The 19,221-nt window shown below is 37.9% G+C and overlaps 1 protein-coding gene across 6 annotated transcripts in view; it reads right to left on the minus strand.

Annotated features, from left to right (window-relative positions):
- Window positions 1–19,221, minus strand: part of AFG1L (AFG1 like ATPase) — a 251,746-nt gene that overhangs the window by 180,622 nt on the left and 51,903 nt on the right. For all 6 annotated transcript variants that reach the window (XR_010336653.1, XR_002478506.2, XR_010336654.1 and 3 more), the window contains exons 3-5: window positions 17,725–17,776; window positions 8,401–8,502; window positions 7,328–7,458 (exon numbers count right to left, since the gene is read on the minus strand). Coding sequence is in view for 2 of the 6 variants with exons in the window: in XM_021670497.2 (XP_021526172.2) it covers window positions 7,328–7,458; window positions 8,401–8,502; window positions 17,725–17,776 (285 nt within the window). In the remaining 4 variants the exon portion in view is untranslated. The remainder of the gene's footprint in view (window positions 1–7,327; window positions 7,459–8,400; window positions 8,503–17,724; window positions 17,777–19,221) is intronic.

The raw sequence follows: 19,221 nt of genomic DNA on the forward strand, positions 1-19,221 counted from the left end.
TAAACTAGAGTTGCTTTCCATTATGACTCACTTAAGTAAAAAAGAAAAAAAAATCTAATGGTTAATTTACATGTGTGAGTGCTTGAGTCTCAGTCATCCACTGATTGGTACAGTGCCATATAATGAGTGACAAACATAAGCATGCATTATCAGTAATTAGGATTAGCACAAAAATAAGCACCTATTTTTTATTAGCAGTTTTTAATAGCTTTCTTCCTGCTTCATAAAAATGGTTAAAACTATTTTTTAATGATATTGATAGCTTATAGAGGAGAATTTTGCATGATCTTCTGCTCATCGGAATTATTTTTTTTTTTTCTGGACCCATATTAGTAAAACATCCATTCAGTGTCCCTCTCAGAAGAGATATGAAGAAATAACATTTTAAAAAATCAGTTTTCCTCACTATTCTGATGTCTTCAGAATTATAAACAGTTTAACATGTAACATAAATATTCCAAGAGGACATAATAAAGAGTCTAAGGAAAACTCTGAAGACAAGCTATTATTTATTTCACTAACCAAAACATACTTTTAAAAAAACCTATTCAAACACATTTTTCAACCAAGATAAGAACTGTGTATCTAACACCTCAGGTAAAACTGAAATACTTGAGGGTAGAGGGTGGGAGGAGGGGGAAGAGCAGAAAAAAGAACTGTTGGGTACTAGGCTTAGTACCTTAGTGATGAAATAATCAGTATAGCAAACTCTCATGACACATGTTTACCTACATAACAAACCTGCACACATTCCCCTGAACCTAAAATAAAAGTTAAAAAAAAACACTGAAATACTAGAACTACACTTAGTAAGGAGACCAATCCAATGAAGAACACATTCTGCAAAATGTAATCCGAATGCTTATCAAAACATAATCTTTAAAATTCCTTAAATTCAAGAGCACAAAAAGGAGTCTATCCATGTTTTTAAGCAGCAAAAATTCCCATTCATCTCCCCAGTAAAATAAATATATTAATTAATACCACCTAAAGGCCAATAACAACTAGCTAAAAATCAAGGCCGCTAATATGATTCCATTTTTAAAGTGAAGTGGTGATTGTAGACATACTGTCACTAAGAATAAAGTACCTTAAAAATTCTTTTATAATAAATCAGCAAGTATTGTACTAGGCTTAATAGGCTTAAGGATAATTTTTAGGTTTCATCACTAAAACATCTACAAAACCCCACCCAACTCTACAGCTGTATATTTAAACACATAATACAAAGACTTTATATACCAAGGAAAATGTATATATAGCATAGCTGTTACTGGTAAACAAGAGCATTAGTGCTGGACTTAAACTGTTAGTTACCAGCTGTGTGACCTTGGTCAAGTTACTAAACCTCTCTGACCCTCAATTTCCTCATCAATGCAACGAAAGCAGTAATAATACCTACCTGCAATATTGTTATGAGACATAAAGTAAACTCTCAAGAAATGAGAGGCTATTAACTTTGACTATTTCCTATGTATGGTGTATATGCTAGTATTAATATAATTCTGTATTATTAATGCATAGCTATGTAGACTTTTAGCTGTAGATGGAATTATATTTAGCATTATACAGTTATTAAGAACATAGGTACACAGAAAAACACTCAATAAACAGTAACTAATATTATAGAACATATATAGTAGATGGAATATAAGCATTCTAATAAATAAATAAGCGATACCTCAAATAGTTCATAAAAGATGGATTTAACTAGTATGCAAACAAACATGAAAAAAAAATCCACCACATTATTTCCTAAAGGAATACAAATTAAAATAAGCCACCACTTTTTATGTATTAAAGTAGACAAAAATGTTCAGATAATTCAGAATGATGACAGGATAAAATGTGGGTTGAAGTTATAATATACCTTGGGTTCTGTAAATGCTGATTTTGCTTGAGAAATGCTATTATATGTAAGGGGAGTGGGACTTAATAGGGGAACCACTTCCATAGTTTTCATTTGGTATTAGATTCATTCATTCATTCATTTATTCACTATTCATTCTTTCTCAGACACTGTTCTAGAAACCTGAAATACATCAATTAATAAAGATTCATGCCTTCAAGTTTATATTCTGGGAAGAAACACAGATAAACAATAAGCATAATAAATAAGTAAATTATATATAATATGTTAAAAGGTGATTGTATGATATGGGAAAAAAGGCAGGTAAGGGGCATGGGAAGCCTGGGGGTCAATGGCAAACTGAAATTTTTAAATAGGAATTTGAAATGGGCCTTGCTAAGGAGGTAATTGAGCAAAGACAGGAAGAAATGAGGGAGTTGCTCTTAGGAATATGTAAGGGTGTGAGGGAAATCACACAGCAACAGTTGCTGGCTAGGCATTAAAAGTAGAACCCAATGGCTCAAGCCTGTAAGAGCTTAGAGGCATAGCTCTTGCTTACAGGATGGGGCTCCTCACTTTTCCTGCTGCTTCCTTTACTTTAAACAAACCATTCAGGCTTTTGCTCCCAAACATAGTGACCTACATCCTATTCCTATACACATACGTGTGTATGTGTGTACACACACACACACACACACACATGCTGTTAGTTGCCATACTCTCTCTCTGCCTGACTCTTCATTCTTGCCTCCTGTGACTAGGGATAGAGGACTGCCCTTCTGACTAGTTGCTCCCTCCCTGTCCAGCATCTGTAAATAATCAATCGTTGAACTTATTTTCTATTGTAGTGGTGTATTGATTTGCACCTTCCATCTGAAGAACCAGGGTCTGCCCCAGGCAGGATTTTCCTGGGATGCCAAGAACACAGTATCAGGCTCCCAGTTCAGAGCACAGTTCAGAGCAATGGTTAGACAGGCATAAACTGGACACAGGTCAGAAAAGAGCTACAAAATTATCTGCCAGTATAAACAAGCTTCCTGTGTGAGGGAACCCTTGGTCATGGGTCAGACAACCAGGCATTAGGCCATCCTCCAGGTGAAAGAAGTATCCTGTGAAAGGCACATTATAAACACCTATGTCCAGCTCCCTGCATTTCCTATTAGGGCAGAGTTACCAGCTGTTCTGGTGCTAGAACCCAATTTAGGTGGGGGCTCTCAGAACAGAAGGACTACTCTGTGCAGAAAGAATGCCCAGTCCAAAGGCTCTGCTTGTTTGTTATAAATTGTATGGATGGTGGGGATCGGAGTGCTGGTGCAGTAACATTTTGGAGTATATTTCACCCTCTTGAATTTTAGGGGAGGGGGATAAGCAGAGATTTGAACTTGTGATCATCTAATTTTGGTGTACTGAAGAAGCTTCTTTAAGACCTGTGGAAGATAGTTCAGGATACTGAAACTAGCAGAGATCACTTCTTCCCTTAGGGGGCACACTCTTGCCCTTCTATTTTCACTTTCTCTGGCTCTTCCAATACTGGGTAGATGCAAATATCGGCCTTTTCTTGCATGCAGCGGTAAGCTTCAAGATTCCAGTTTGGAATTGTAAAGGAAATGAAAGAGCAAGACTATTAACATTTTGCATTCTAGGACATTCTGGCCAAACTTGCTCAGGGGAATAGGGTCTCCCATGTTGTCAACTCTAACAAATAAGAATGCTATATTATGCAATAATTGAGAATGAAAAAAAAAAACATGCTACACTAAAATTTGGGATAAAATGTAAGCAATCAATTTGGCATTGTCTTGTTTTGTCATCTCTGTGCATGTTTTCTTCAGAGCCCTGTGGGAAATAAGTAGTTGGTATAATGACAAACTACTAACTGTGGTTTCTTAATCTATGAAGAAAATAGGATTGGGAACGGTAGGGAGCAATGAGCGAGGCTGAACCTGTAAGACAGAAGGTCAGAGAGGAAGCAGAAGGGTTTGAGCAAGGGAAATGACACTATCTTATATAACAGAATATTTTCCCATTAGAGTACAAACCCTTTTAAGTTGGGTTTTCCGTTTCCTATGGCCAAAAGCATTCCTAGTAGATATGTCATCTTTCTCTTCCGGGGCTGTAGTTCATCGGTTAATTCTCCTTCCACTGGAGGTAACAGATTTCATATTAAGGAAAGTCACATTTCCTCATAGTTCTTCTTACCAATGTTCATGCTCTCTTTTACAGATCATAGGGAAATACCTCTCAAAATAGCAGATAGGAGCAAAACATGAGTTGAATAGTTCTATTCTCATCAAGACAGTTTGCAAGAAATAGGCACCAGAGATCCAGCTGAAGAAAAGAGATTTACTTGAAACTCCAGGATGGGGACAATACTGATGGCACCTTATGGGAACTGGAGCTGGGGATTGGCTTGGAATTGGAGGTTGCTCTGGAGAGCTCAGCAGCTGTCTAGGGATCACCCTAGTACCCCTTCCCTTCAAGTGATTCAATTACTTTCTATATCTCTTTGTTTCTGTTTCATTACTAAGAGGAGCTTCCCTCTGTGACATTTAGTTCAAATTCATGAGAAAGGGGGTATGACTGACCCATTCTCCAAGCCACACCACATGAGTCCAAGATTGCTGACAAGCTTGTGGATGAGCTACTCATAGATCAGCTGTCCAGGCATGGTCCATTTAGCTGTGGGACAGATAGGGCTCTGTCTTGTGATAGGGAATAAGGACCTTCAAGGCAACTGAGATGAATGAGTCAATGAATGAATAAATATCAAAGCAATCTGCACAGGGCAGGCAGTAACAGGCATCTCCATCACATCTGCTTTCTCTGCATCAGCAAGCAACATTTTGTTAAGAGCCTGTCTCCCCTGGATCTCTCTTATACTCAATATGTAATCTGAAAAGTCCTTTTTGTGGCCTGCATTTCTTTTGCAAGACTCAGCTCATTTGGAACATTAGTGTCCTGATAGTTGTTTTTGTTTCCTTCTTTCTATCTACATATCAACCTTTGGAAATCTGAATCCAATGGAGTATGCCAGTACAACCAGGCAGGTTTTTGGTAGGACTTCACTATCGAGGTGGCATTATGACTCTTGTAAGCCCTAGGAACTTTTGCTTTCATGAGTCCCATCCTCAATTAAAAAAACATTACAGCTATGTTGGTATAAGGACAAATCTAATACAGAATAGACAGATACAGGCTGGAGTCATTATTGTTATATTCATTTATGTCTTCAATTTTTTTTTTTTTTTTTAGATGGAGTTTCTCTCTTGTTACCCAGGCTGGAGTGCAATGGCGCGATCTCGGTTCACCGCAACCTCTGCCTCCTGGGTTCAGGCAATTCTCCTGCCTCAGCCTCCTGAGCAGCTGGGATTACAGGCACGCGCCACCCTGCCCAGCTAATTTTTTGTATTTTTAGTAGAGATAGGGTTTCACCATGTTGACCAGGATGGTCTCGATCTCTTGACCTCATGATCCACCCGCCTCAGCCTCCCAAAGTGCTGGGATTACAGGCGTAAGCCACCACGCCCAGCCAATGTCTTCAAATTTTAAAAGAAATTAAAATATTTTCTTGATCCATAAAAGTATCATGAGCCCTTGACACTGTCTTGATCCCTAAAAGTATCATGAGCCCTTGACACTGTGTCTGCTGCACCAACTGGGCAAGGTGCCCTGCTTGCTCTGTGTCTTCTCTAGGATCACCTGTTTGCACAGCCAGAATTTCATAGCATCCTAACCATCTTAGTCTTGCCTTCCAATAACGCTTATGCCATAAAAACATGCCAATCATTTCTCTGAAAGTTTTGAAATCTACATTTTTAAAGTTAAGGGTAATGATTTTTACATGATACCTAGGAAATTCTAATGCCTTTATGTCTCTCATCTCTATATGGAGATATCAACTATTTTGCAGAATTACATGAGATAAGGATATAAAAATGCATTGTAAACTATGGATCATTTTACAAGGCTGAGTATTAATATAACTCTTAAAAATTAATTTTAATACCTTAATCAAAAACGTAACTATGCCAGTTCAGTTTTATTTAGAGATATTTTGGTTAAAAGGCTAGTAATAGAAAATCAAGAGAAATAACTCCTATTGATTCATCACTGACTTTTGTTCTTGAAAGCAGCATAACTGTTAACTCAGAGCTTTTTCAAACAACTCAGTGAGGCCCTTTTTCTGCAAAATATTGATGTGGTTAGTATGCCTCTTCAGAGTAGCAGGAAAGCATCTGTTCTTTTCCACAAAGCCTTTCCTTGGAAGACGTTTGCAATTCTACATACAAAAGTGAGTCCAGTCTGTCTTAATATGACTGAAGGAAGAAAGAAGCAAAGATCCCTTTTCCCCAGAAGGTTTAGTGTAACAGCATTGCTGGTGAAAATTCTTTCTCCTCCATCATAAATCTAGACTATTGTAAGGTATGTGTACCAGTTGCTAAAGGAGACCAGTCATGCATGATTTGGGATAAAAGTATCTTGGCCATAGCATCTTCCAACTAATCTGGATTATAAAACACAGAAGAACAGGAAATAACTCACTACCAATTTAAATGCATAATTTCAGGGAATCCTAAAACTAAGAGAAACTTTAAAAGTTCAACTAAGGCAATTCCCTCCCTTTATCACAGATACGTATGTTGTGAGGTTTAAATGAGATGAATCACTTGTTCTTTATATAACACTTTTTAAAAATACTCAAACATCTTTAAAGACATTGTTTTATAATAATTACATTATCTTTGTGGTATAGGGGAGATGTACAGTCATCAACCAAAATTTAGAGGTGTGCAGACGTTTTCTATAAAAGACTGAATAGTAAACATTTTAGGCTTTGCAAGCCACATAGGGTCTCTGTTGTACTTTCTTCTTTTTCTTCTTCTTTCAGCTACCTTTAAAAATATAAAAACTTGGCTGGGCATCATGGCTCATGCCTGTAATTTTAGCACTTTGGGAGGCTGAAGCTGGAGGATCACTTGAGGTCAGGAGTTTGAGATGAGGCTGGGAAACACAGAGAGTCCTAATCTCTACAAAATTTGTTTTAAAAATTTGCTGGGTATGGTGCTTGAGCCTATAGTTCCAGCTACTAAGGAAGCTGAGGCAGGAGGTTGAACCCAGAAGTCTGAGGTTATAATGAGCTATGATTATGACACTGCACTCCAGCCTGAGCCTGGGTGACAGAGCAAGACTCTGTCTCTTAAAATATGTGTGTGTGTGTGTGCGCGCGTGTGTGCATGTGTGTGTGTGTATAAACTCTTCTTTTCTCACTAACCATAAAAAAACAGGCAGGTCAGATTTGCCCTGTGCAGCTGTGCAGATTGTGGTTTGCCAGCTCCTGAACTAGATAGTAAAATTGATGCAGTAAGAGAGAATGTGTCAAATCACCTTATAAAACAATGACAAAATCAGGAACAAAATTTAAATCTTCATACCTCATTCAATATACCATTCTACATCTATGAAAAATCTGTACTTTACCTGAAATTCATCAAAACATAAGAGACATGCTTCTTCGCTGATTTCTTCAGCTATGGGAGCTATTGGGTCATAGGATTTAGCCATGAATCCTGGCTTCCTTTTTGGCAAACTTTGTTTAAGGCGATGTATTCCTTAAATGGATGAAATTAAACACAGATAAAATATATTAGTACATTTTAGACAATTATAACATATTTTTTAAATCTCTAAATGAAACTTTAGTATGGACATAAAATTAAGTTCAAATTCCACATATAATCCAATTTGATTATTGAAATTGTTTGCATTTTCTTATCTCAAAATAAGTTGTTCAAATATTATTATGTTCTTGTAGTTGTAAGGAAACTTCAAGGTCATTCCATTTCTACACTTCAATCATTTCAGAAATGACAAGGTAATAGACAAGTGACTAGATGCATCAACACATCCATCTTAGTCCTGTATTTCGGAAATGAGAGCAGAGGATGTGATCCTGCCCAAGTAGTGCATGTTATGTCTGGCATATGGAATTGGAATGCACCCTTGTCTCTAGCCTAATACACTAACCCCAGTCCACTTCATTCATTATGTGTGTACTAAATGCTGCAAGTATTAGAGGGAAAAAACAAATGATTCCTGCTCTGGGGAGGTTATAGTGCAGCTGGTAGACAAATCCTGCAAATATGAAATAACGTAAGATCGCTAGTAAAGCAATAAAGTTTACATGCATACTCAAACTGAATGCCTACATGCTAAGGTAACACAGAGTAAAGGACCTAATCAAGAATCACTTCTTTAAACAGTGATTTTTAAAATTTTTAACATTTTTTATTGACCCTTAGTAGAAACAGAAAATGCCTGAGCTTGATATAGCAATCTCTGTTCTCTGATTTAAAAGTATTAAATTGGTCTTAAGGACCAACTCTGGACACATTACTGACTGTTTCAACATGGCACAAAACAAATGGAACCAAATAAAATCTTACTGCAAGCAAAAATCTAATTTTTAAAAAGAGTATATGTTCATTCAATGAAGAAAACCATTTTGTAGTGTTTCCCCACTAAAAAATCACTTCTTTCAGATGATTGCTTACTTTTGTGCACATCTAGCATGAAACCATGAAAATGAACCCGTTTTTTCCTCTTCATTTCCACATAAGCATAAAACATGTCCATCACCATTGTTTTTCCTGTACCTTAAAAATAAAAAAATAATAAAAAATTAAGAATACTATTAAACAGTATGTACTGATTGCTGTAATGATGGTTCATTAGCTTTGAGATAATGAAACCACACTCTTCCGCTGGGAAGCTGAAGACTATGTCACTTCTTTAGAAGGGGGAGTTTACTTTGTATATTAAACTAGCTAAAAATAAAACGTTGATATTAATCTTTTCTGTTAAAATTCTGTTTTTAGGAAATACAACATTTAGTTAATATTACAGGGGCTATTTCCCCCTGAAAATTATTTTCATAAACTGGCAAGATTTAGTCTTCTCTTCTAAAAGACACTAGCATAAATAAAATAACTTAATTAATTAAATATTTATTGGGTCATTACTATGCATGAGGAACTGTTTTAGGCACTATGAGAAAATTCAAAAATGAAAAATAAGAAAAGGGGCTGGGCATGGTGGCTCACACCTGTAATCCCAGCACTTTGGGAGGCTAAGGTGGAAGCGTTGCCTGAGCCCACGAGTTCAAGACCAGCCTGGGCAACACAGTGAGAACCCACCTCATTAAAAAAAAAGAAGAAGAAGAAGAAAAGAGAAGAAAGGTGAAAAATAAAGATTAGTATCTAACATAAATGTTGAAAAGGAATCATATATGTAGATTAGAGCTGGAGAGCTGCCAATTAGAACACTTCCATTTTTTAAGAACTGAGAATATTGATCTCTCAAAATAAGGCCTACTTGAGGAAATTCTGATACAGTCAATCCTTATAATTAAATTATCTAATTTTCAACACTCTAAAACTTTTAATCACTACAATTGCATTAGTACAGTAGAACCCTCTTATCTGAGAATTCAGTTACCCAAAGCCCATAATCAACCCCAGTCCAAAAATGTTAAATGGAAAATTCCAGAAATAAACAATTCATAAGTATTAAATTGTGCAGTTATCCTGAGTAGCACGAAGAGACCTCACACCATCCCATTCCATCCCACCCAAGACATAAATTATACCTCTGTCTAGCATATCCACACTGTACTCACTACCCTCCCATTAGTTACTTAGTGGCCTTCTCTGTTAAAAACATAGATATACACGGTTCAGTACTATGTGAGGTTTCAGGCATCCACTGGAACTATCCTCTGTGAATAAACAGAAACTACGGTAATTAAATAGCCAACAGCCTGAGCATTTAATGCAGGTATGCACAAAATGCCTTATTCCCTCACAGAAAGTCTAGGGCTTTCGGGTCAGTGACCCAAGCTCAGTTTGTACCTGGCATTCCTCAGTAAGCCAGGCCAGCATGTGCTGGTCCAGTCTCACATCCTCCCTACTTCCCCGTCTCCCACCACCACAAGATTACTTCCTGCCTAGTAATTCCTTTGCAATTACTAGAATCCAAAGGCACTTTAGGAAGTAAGAAGATCTGAGTCCTATCTTTTGGGTTCCCTCCATGCCACAAGATAACACTGGGTCCATGCCATTTGAATGTCAGAGTGTTTTTGTATATGAACAAACAATTCACCAGACTTTTTTTTAATGAAAAAGTCACTTTGATGGAAAGTCATTTATTGCAAAAATATTCAGTACAGTATCTCTTGATATAGTGATTAGCAGTAGATTTTAAATAATTGTATTTACCCAGAAGAGTTAATAAAGTTTCAAATTCTGATGCATGCAGTGTAGTATACTTACAGATTCAGAATAAAGTCATGACTTATCTAACCAAAAATGTATTCACTAATCATTAGGGTAAAGCAAATTAAAACTACAAGATATCACTTCACAAACATTAGAATGTCTATTACAAAAAAAAAAAAACAGAAAATAAGAAGTGTCAGCAAGGATGTATAAAAATTGGAACCTTGTGCATTGTTGGTGGGAATAATAATGGTACTGTCACTATGAAAAACAGTATGGTAATTCTTCAAAAAATTAAACACAGGCTGAGTGCGGTGGTTCACACCTATAATTTCAGCATGTCAAGAGGCCAAGGAGGGAGAATCGCTTGAGTCCAGGAGTTCAAGACCAGCCTGGGCAACAATACAGGATCTCATCTCTACTAAAGATTTTAAAACTTAGCCAGGTGTGGTGGCGCATGCCTGTAGTCCCAGCTACTCAGGAGGCTGAAATGGGAGGATTGTTTGAGCCCAGGTGTTCATGGTTGCAATGAGCTATGATCGTGCTACTGCACTCCAGCCTGGGCAACGGAGAGAGACTTTGTGTCCAAACAAAAAAAGAAAAATTAAACATAATGTGACCATAGGATCCAGCAATTCCACTTCTGAGTGTATGCACAAAACAACTGAAAGCAGGGATTCAGAAACTTATTCTTCAATATTCACAGCAGAATTATTCACAATAGTCAAAAGATGGAACAACCCAAACATCCATTAATGGATGAATGGATAAACAAAAAGTGGTATACACATAAAATGATATAATTGGCCCTCTGTATCTATTTCCACATTCCCAGATTCAACCAAGAGTGGATCAAAAATATTTTTTAAATAAAAAATAATGTAAGGAACAGGTGCAGTGGCTCACGCCTAAAATTCCAGCACTTTGGGAGTCCAAGGCAGGCAGATCACTTGAGCCCAGGAGTTTGAGAACAGCCTGGGTCACATACCAAAATCCTGTCTCTACAAAAACAATATGAAAATTAGCTGGGCATGATGGTGCATGCCTGTAGTCCCAGCTACTCAGAAAGCGGAGGCAGGAGGATTGCTTAAGCCTGGGAGGTGGAGGTTGCAGTGTACTGAGAAACCAGCCACTACACTCCAGGACCTGGGTGACAGAGCAAGACCCTGCTTCAAAATAATCATCATCATCATCATCATCATCATCATATAAACAAAAAAACAATATAGTATAATAACTATTATACCATTTATGTAACATTTACATTGTTATAAGTAATCTAGATGATTTAAAGTATACAGGACAACACGGAAAGTTTATATGACTTGAGCTTCCTCAAATTTTGGTATCCAAGGGGATCTTGACACCAATCCCCCATGCATACCAATTATATTATTCAGCCATAAAAAGGAATCCAACTCATATGTAATACACAATAATATAAATGAACCTTAAAGATATTTTGCTAAGTGAAATAATCCAGACCCAAAGGACAAATATTGTATGATTCCGTTTATGTAAGGTACTGTAGAATAATCAAATTCATAAAGATAGAAAGTAGAATGGTGGTTGCCAGGACCAGAGGAGTCAGGGGGTGGGATGTGGAAAACATGGGAGTGAGGCAGAATAGGAAGCTATTGTTTAATGGACACAGAGTTTCAGTTTGGGAAGATAAAAATGGTTCTGAAGATGAGATAAATGGTGGTAACGGTTGTACAACAACGTGAACAGACTTAACGATACTGAATTATAAACTGAAAGTGTTTAAAAGGGTAAATTTTATGTGTTTTGCCATAGTAAAAACAATTGAATATATTTTTAAAACCTATAGTTAATATGCTTATTTGTAAAAGACTAAACACTGCTCCCCTATAATTTGACACAAAGATGTCTACACTCACTACTTTTATTCAGCATTGTACTGGGGGTCCTAGCAGTGCAAGGAGGCAGCAAAAAGAAATAAAAGGTATAAAAAGTTAAAGAAGTAAAACTATCTTTACTGACAGATGACCTAACTGTATACACACAAAAAAATCCTAAAGAATCTATCAATCACCACCAGAGTTAATAACTAAATTCAGCAAGATCATAGATACAAGGTCATCAAAAAAAATCAACTGCATTTCTATAAACAGTAACGCACATAATGACATTTTGGTCAACAATGGACTACACAGGCTGGACGCAGTGGCTCATGCCTATAATCCCAGCACTTTGGGAGGCCGAGGTGGGTGGATCATTTGAGGTCAGGAGTTCGAGACCAGCCTGGCCAACATGGTGAAACCCTGTCTCTACTAAAAGTACAAAAATTATCTGGACATGGTTGTGTGGGCCTATAGTCACAGCTACTCGAGAGGCTGAGGCGGGAGAGCTGCTTGAACCTGGGAGGCAGAGGTTGCAGTGAGCCGAGATTGCGCCATTGCATTCTAGCCTGGGCAACAGAGCAAGATTCTGTAAAAAACAAAAACAAAAAAACAAGGGACCACATATACAATGGTGGCCCCATAAGATTACAATGGAGCTAAAACATTCCTATCACTTAGGGACATCATAGCTATCATAACATGGAAGCACAATTAATTTTTTTTTATAAATTTAGTGTAGCCCAAGTGCACAGCACTGATAACATCTTATATAAAGTAGTAAACAGGAATGTCCTCAGCCTTCGCATTCAGTCACCACTCACTCACTGACTCATCCAGAGGAGCAACATCCAGTCCATTCATGGTCAAACAGGCATCCCATATTTTATCTCTTAGACTGTATTATTACTGCACCTTCTCTGTTTAAATATGTATAAATACATAAATACCATTGTGTTACAATTGCCTACAGTATACAATACAGTAACATGCTGTACAGATTTGTAGCACAGGAGTAATAGGTTCTATAATACATCCTGGGTGTGTAGTAGGCACATGTATCCCTGCATCCAAGCCAGGCAGAACCTATCCAAGCTTCCTGACTCCTAACCTTAAAACCAGCCTACCTTTCAACTGGTGAAATTAGAGCCCAGTGTCAATGTGAAACAGGTGAGGTGGAACCAGGAGGCAGCAGAAAAGGGGCTGACAAGCAAAATGTACTTTTATTCTCTTCTAAAGTACCAGAGAAATCATTAACCCTGCCATCACCACTGCAGTTGGCTGGTCAAGAGCTGAGAGTTTGTTGTGAGAAAGCCAGCTGTAGGGTATGAATGAAGCCACAATATACTACAAATGCAGCTTTTGGCATCTACATTGGATGTGATAAACATTTTATAACAAAATATTTCATTTCAAGATTGAACAATGATAATAATCCCTCCAACTCATTCATCAACCCTACTGCAGCTCTCAGGTTTTAGGGTCCATCTGAGTCAATCATCTCAACACATCTATGAAAAAGAGGTGAAGTGAACAGGACAAAGCCCAAATAGAGTATAAGAATGAAGAGTGGAAAGGGAGTGCTACCAGATAGGTGTTGTACATCACATGAAGTCTCCTTAAAAATTTATTTATTTAAATTTTTCTTAAAAAAAATAAGAGATGAGGTCTCGCTATGTTCCCCAAGCTGGTCTCAAACTCCTGGGCTCAAGCACGTTTATTTGTTTATGTTTACTTCTTTATTTTATTTATTTATTCTAATTTATTTTTGAGACAGAGTCTTGCTCTGTCACCCAGGCTGGAGTGCAAGGGTGTGACCTCGGCTCAATGCAATCTCTGCCTTCCAGGTTCAAGCGATTCTTCTGCCTCAGCCTCCTGAGTAGCTGGGACTACACACACCTGCCACCATGCCAGGCTAATTTTTGTATTTGTAGTAAAGACAGGGTTTCACCATGTTGGCCAGGCTGGTCTCGAACTCCTGACCTCAAGTGATCCGCCCCCCTCAGCCTCCCAAAGTTGCTGGGATTATAGGTGTGAGCCACCACACCTAGCTCAATTTATTTGTTTATTTTTAAGACAGGGCCTCACTCTGTAGTCCAGGCTGGAGTGCAGGGGTGCAACCTCAACTCACTGCAACCTTGATCTCCTAGGCTCAAGTGATCCTCCCACCTCATCCTACCAAGTAGGTGGAACCAGAGGCACACACCACCATGCTCAGCTAATTTTTTAATTTTTTTGTAGAGATGGGGTCTCACCTTGTTGCCCAGGCTAGTCTCAAACTCCTGGCCTTAAGCAATCATCCTGCCTCAGCCTCACAAAGTGGTGAAATTACAGGCATGAGTCACCATGCCCAGCCTTCTTAAAATATAATACCTGTTTCCCAAGTCCAAAAAAGGAAAAGAATAAAGAACAAGAGCTTATAGTGGCATTTTGAGGCTGCTCTCCCAGAGAGATAGCCCCCCAAAATGAAAACTTGATCTTTTATTACCTATTTTGTTTCATTTTTGAGATGGGGGTCTGACTCTGTTGCCTAGACTGGAGTGCAGTGGCATCATCGTGGCTCACTGCAGCCTTGACCTCCCAGGCTCAAGTGATTGTCCCATCTCAGCCTCTCGAGTAGTTGGGACTACAGACACATGCCAACACACCAGGCTAATTTTTATATTTTTTGTGGAGACAGGGTTTTGCCATGTTTCCCAGGCTGGTCTTGCACTCCTGGGCTCAAGCAATCCACCCACCTCAGCCTTCCAAAGTGCTGGGATTACAGATGTGAGCCATCATGCCCGGCCTATTCTATTTTAAAAGTAGTCTGAACTAAACTTATTATAGCCACCAAAATATCCGTCTCACTTCCCATTTCAGAATTCCTTTCTCTTCCCCTCTCTATATTATAAAGATGTTTCCAACCAAAGGTTGCCACATACCCAAACTATATGAACATCCCATATTATCACATCTTTTCTATTGCTATCAAGCACTCAGATAAATAACTTGTAATGTGCCTCCCTTCAATTAGTTACTCTATGGCTATATTTTCTAAACTAAAATCCAACAACATTCACAGGTTTTAAAAAAAAAAAGATAATTTTACAGAAGTGGAAGCAGTTATGCTTTATTAATCATCTCCATTTGTGGTCAGGTGGTTAAGGTAACAGGAGGAACAAAGTTGTTGATTTTAGCAATGACTGAATATGAAAGTGAAGGTACTGGAAGTAAATGTTCTCAGGAGGCAGAGAATCATTAATGGTACACAAAGGTACAGAAACATAAAATCGATCAAGTGTGTTATAAATTCCTTTGTAAATAAGAAGTAAGTATACATCGGTCTCAAAAGTACCAATTAGCCAATGAACTAAGAAAAAGAATAGTTTGAGCTTTTCTGTAACTTTCAAGAACTTGAAGAATTTTAATGGGCAATCTCTAATGCTCACTTTTGTGAGCTAAATTATTCTCTTTTATTAGATTAGCTAAATCTGGAAATATAAAATGAACATTCAATGCAAGGCATCAGTAGACAAATTAGAAAAAGAAGGATGGGAAAAGAACAGTTTTCTCTTTAAGGCACTAAAACTACTTATTCAGTGCCCATTTTTTTTTCTTTTCCTAAAAATTTCACTAAGATAATATTTGCTGCCACCACTCCCTCATAACGCAAATGTGGCTATAGAGGAGCCTACAGTGTGAATATTAGTTTAGGTCCAAAACTGATCCTGTTACATGTGAATGTGCATTTTGAGTATGCCAAGAGAAGAAATAATTGATTGACAGTAAACTGAGGGATTAGAAAAAATTAAAATTAAAAAATTAAAAAAGACATCAAAAAAATAATTGAAAGCAAGGAGGCAATAAAACCAAGCAGAAACCCCTTCATGACATCAGTGACTGAAGGTAGCCAAGGAGAGGTTTAAGAATAGGAAAAAAGGATTTGTTTGAAGAAAATAGAAACCACAAAACAGAGTATTTCAGTAAGAATGAGGTCAGGGAAGACTTCATAAGCAAGACACTACATGATTAGGAAAGCCTAGAAAGAAGTGACCACTCAGAAGGTTTCCATCAAAATGTGAGTCTTTCTACCCAATGTCTAGAACTGGGAGACCAAGGAAATGTTACCACTTATGCCTTCAGAGTATCTACTATCAACTAAATTAAAGATAAGAACAACTAAATTATTCATCTAAGGGTTTAGTTTATGACTAGAAATATTAGTAGAAATTAAAAGTAAAAAAGAATAGCTTACAATAAAAACCCTAGAAGAATACCTAGGCAATACCATTCAGAACATAGGCATGGGCAAAGATTTTATGATGAAATCAGCAAAAGCAATGGCAACAAAAGCCCAAATTGACAAATGGGATCTAAGTAAACTAAAGAGCTTCTGCACAGCAAAAGAAATTGTCATCAGAGTGAACAGGCAACCTACAGAATGGGAGAAAATTTTTGCAATCTATCCATCTGACAAAGGGCTAATATCCAGAATCTACAAGGAACTTAAACAAATTTATAAGAAAAAACAAACAACCCCATCAAAAAGTGGGCAAAGAATATGAACACACACTTCTCAAAAGAAGACATTTATGCAGCCAACAAACATAGGGGAAAAAAGCTCATCATCACTGGCCATTAGAGAAATGCAAATCAAAACCACAGTGAGATACTGAGATGTCAGTTACAATGGCAATCATTAAAAAGTCAGGAAACAATAAATGATGGTGAGGCTGTGGAGACATAGAAATGCTTTTACATTGTTGGTGGAAATGCAAATTAGTTCAACCATTGTGGAAGACCGTATGGCATTCCTCAAGGATCTAGAACCAGAAGTACCATTTGACTCAGCAATCCCATTACTGGGTATATACCCAAAGGATTATAAATCATTCTACTATAAAGACACATGTACAAGTATGTTTATTGTGGCACTATTCACAATAGCAAAGACTTGGAATCAAGCCAAATGCCCATCAATGACAGACTGGATTAAAAAAATGTGGCACATATACACCATGGAATATTATGCAGCCATAAAAAAGGATGAGTTCATGTCCTTTGCAGGGAAATGGATGAAGCTGGAAACCATAACTCTCAAAAAACTAACACAAGAACAGAAAACCAAACACTGCATGTTCTCACTCATAAGTGAGAGTTGAACAATGAAAACACATGGACACAGGAAGGGGAACATCACACACTGGGGCCTGTCAGCGGATGCAGGGGCCAGGGGAGGAATAGCATCAGCAGAAATACCTAATGTGGATAGCAGGTTGATGGGTGCAGCAAACTACCATGGCACGTGTATACCTATGCAACAAACCTGCACATTCTACAAATATATCCCAGAACTTAAGCTATGATTTTAAAAAAATTCAAAAAAAAACAAGAACAGCTTATTTTTTTTTAAGTATTAAGCTGAGTTAATGAGTAATGGAATCCTGATTTGTCTAATAACCTAATAACCTATTTATAGATGATTTCCTTCCCTGAGATTAATTACTTAATACATTAAATAATGTTTGCACCCTAACATGGTGACTAATTCTTCCCTAGACTACAGCCGTACCCTACAAGAAGTAAAGTAAAAGCTGAGATAACTGCCCTCTCTCCCCTGTCTTCTCTCCCTACATTACCTTGCCTCATTCTATTCCCTTGCTGGTATAGATTGAGGGATAGAAATAGAAATTATCCCTGAGCAAAAGCTGGGAAACTTTCTGTTTTGCCCACCAAAAACTTATTTTAATACACTTACCAACATCTCCATAAACATACAGGCCCCTTGGAGGTTTGCTCCTTGAAAAAAGCTGCAAATTAAGAACAAATTATAAATCTCTACCATGCAAATAATTAAATCTAATCATATACACAGTCTTCCTAACTGTCCTATATATAGGACCAAGAGAGGCTATTATCTACAATAAGAAAAAACTTGATGTAAAAGTCTGTAAAGCTGAAATATTATGCAGCCTTAAAAAGGGAAAAAACTCTAACATATACATGAATGAACTTTGAGAATATTATGCTGGGTGACATAAACCAGTCACAAAAAGACAAATACTCTGATTCCACTTACATGAGGTACTTAGAAAAGACAACAATTAAAGAGACAGAAAGTAGAAATCAGGCGCTGTGGCTCATACTTATAATCCGAGCACTTTGAGAAGCTGAGGTAGGAGGATCACTTGAGCCCAAGAGTTCAAGACCAGCCTGGGCAATATAGGGAGACCTCATCTCTACAAATAGTTAAAAAGAATTAGCCAGGCATGGTGACACCTGTGGTCCCAGTTACTCAGGGGGCTGAAGTTGGAGGATTGTTTGAACCCAGGAGGTCAAGGCTGCAGTGGGCCGTGATCACACCACTGCACTCCAGCCTGAGCAACAGAGTAAGATCCTGTCTCAATTTTTCTTTTTGAGGCAGAGTTTCACTCTTGTTGCCCAGGCTGGAGTGCAATGGCATGATCTCGGCTTACCACAAGCTCCACCTCCCGGATTCAAGCAATTCTCTTGTCTCAGCCTCCCAAGTAGCTGGGATTATAGGCAGCTCATTTTGTATTTTTAGTAGAGACGGGGTTTAACCATGTTGATCAGGCTGGTCTCGAACTCCCGACCTCAAGTGATCTGCCCACCTTGGCCTCCCAAAGTGCTGGGATTACAGGCGTGAGCCACTGCGTCCGGCCTCAATTTTTCACACACACACACACACACACACACACACACACACACACACAAAAGCTACAAAAAGGGGTTGCCAGGGGCTACAGGGAGGAAGGAATGGGGAATTATTGTTTAATGGGTTCAGAGTTTCAGTTTTACATGATTAAAAGAGTTCTGGAGATAAATCGCAGTGATTCTTACATTACATTATGAATGTATTTAATACCACTGAACTGTACTCTTAAAAAATGATTAAGATGGTAAATCTTATGTGTGTATTTACCACAAAAGAAAATTAGAAAAAAAAAAATGCTGTGAAGCCCCTCTTAGGATTCAAAACAGGAGGAAATAACCACAGTAGCCCACAACGAGGGGTTCACAATCACACAACTTGAATGTACATCCCCTCTACCATTTACTAGCCATGTAGTCTTTCCCTTCTTTCCCAGATGGGCTCCCCAAACAATGGCAGCTCGGCTCAGTTTCAGCAATTAATAGAGTACAGTAGAAGAGTTTTTCTAGAAAAACTGAATGATCACCAGATAAAAAGGCCCCAAGGCACTTATGCTGGTTGAGCTTCTCCCAAAGAAAGACC

This window comes from Aotus nancymaae, unplaced genomic scaffold (assembly GCF_030222135.1).
Source record: "Aotus nancymaae isolate 86718 unplaced genomic scaffold, 86718_ANA_hifiasm-v0.15.2.pri h1tg000040l, whole genome shotgun sequence".
Taxonomy (NCBI): Eukaryota; Metazoa; Chordata; class Mammalia; order Primates; family Aotidae; genus Aotus; species Aotus nancymaae.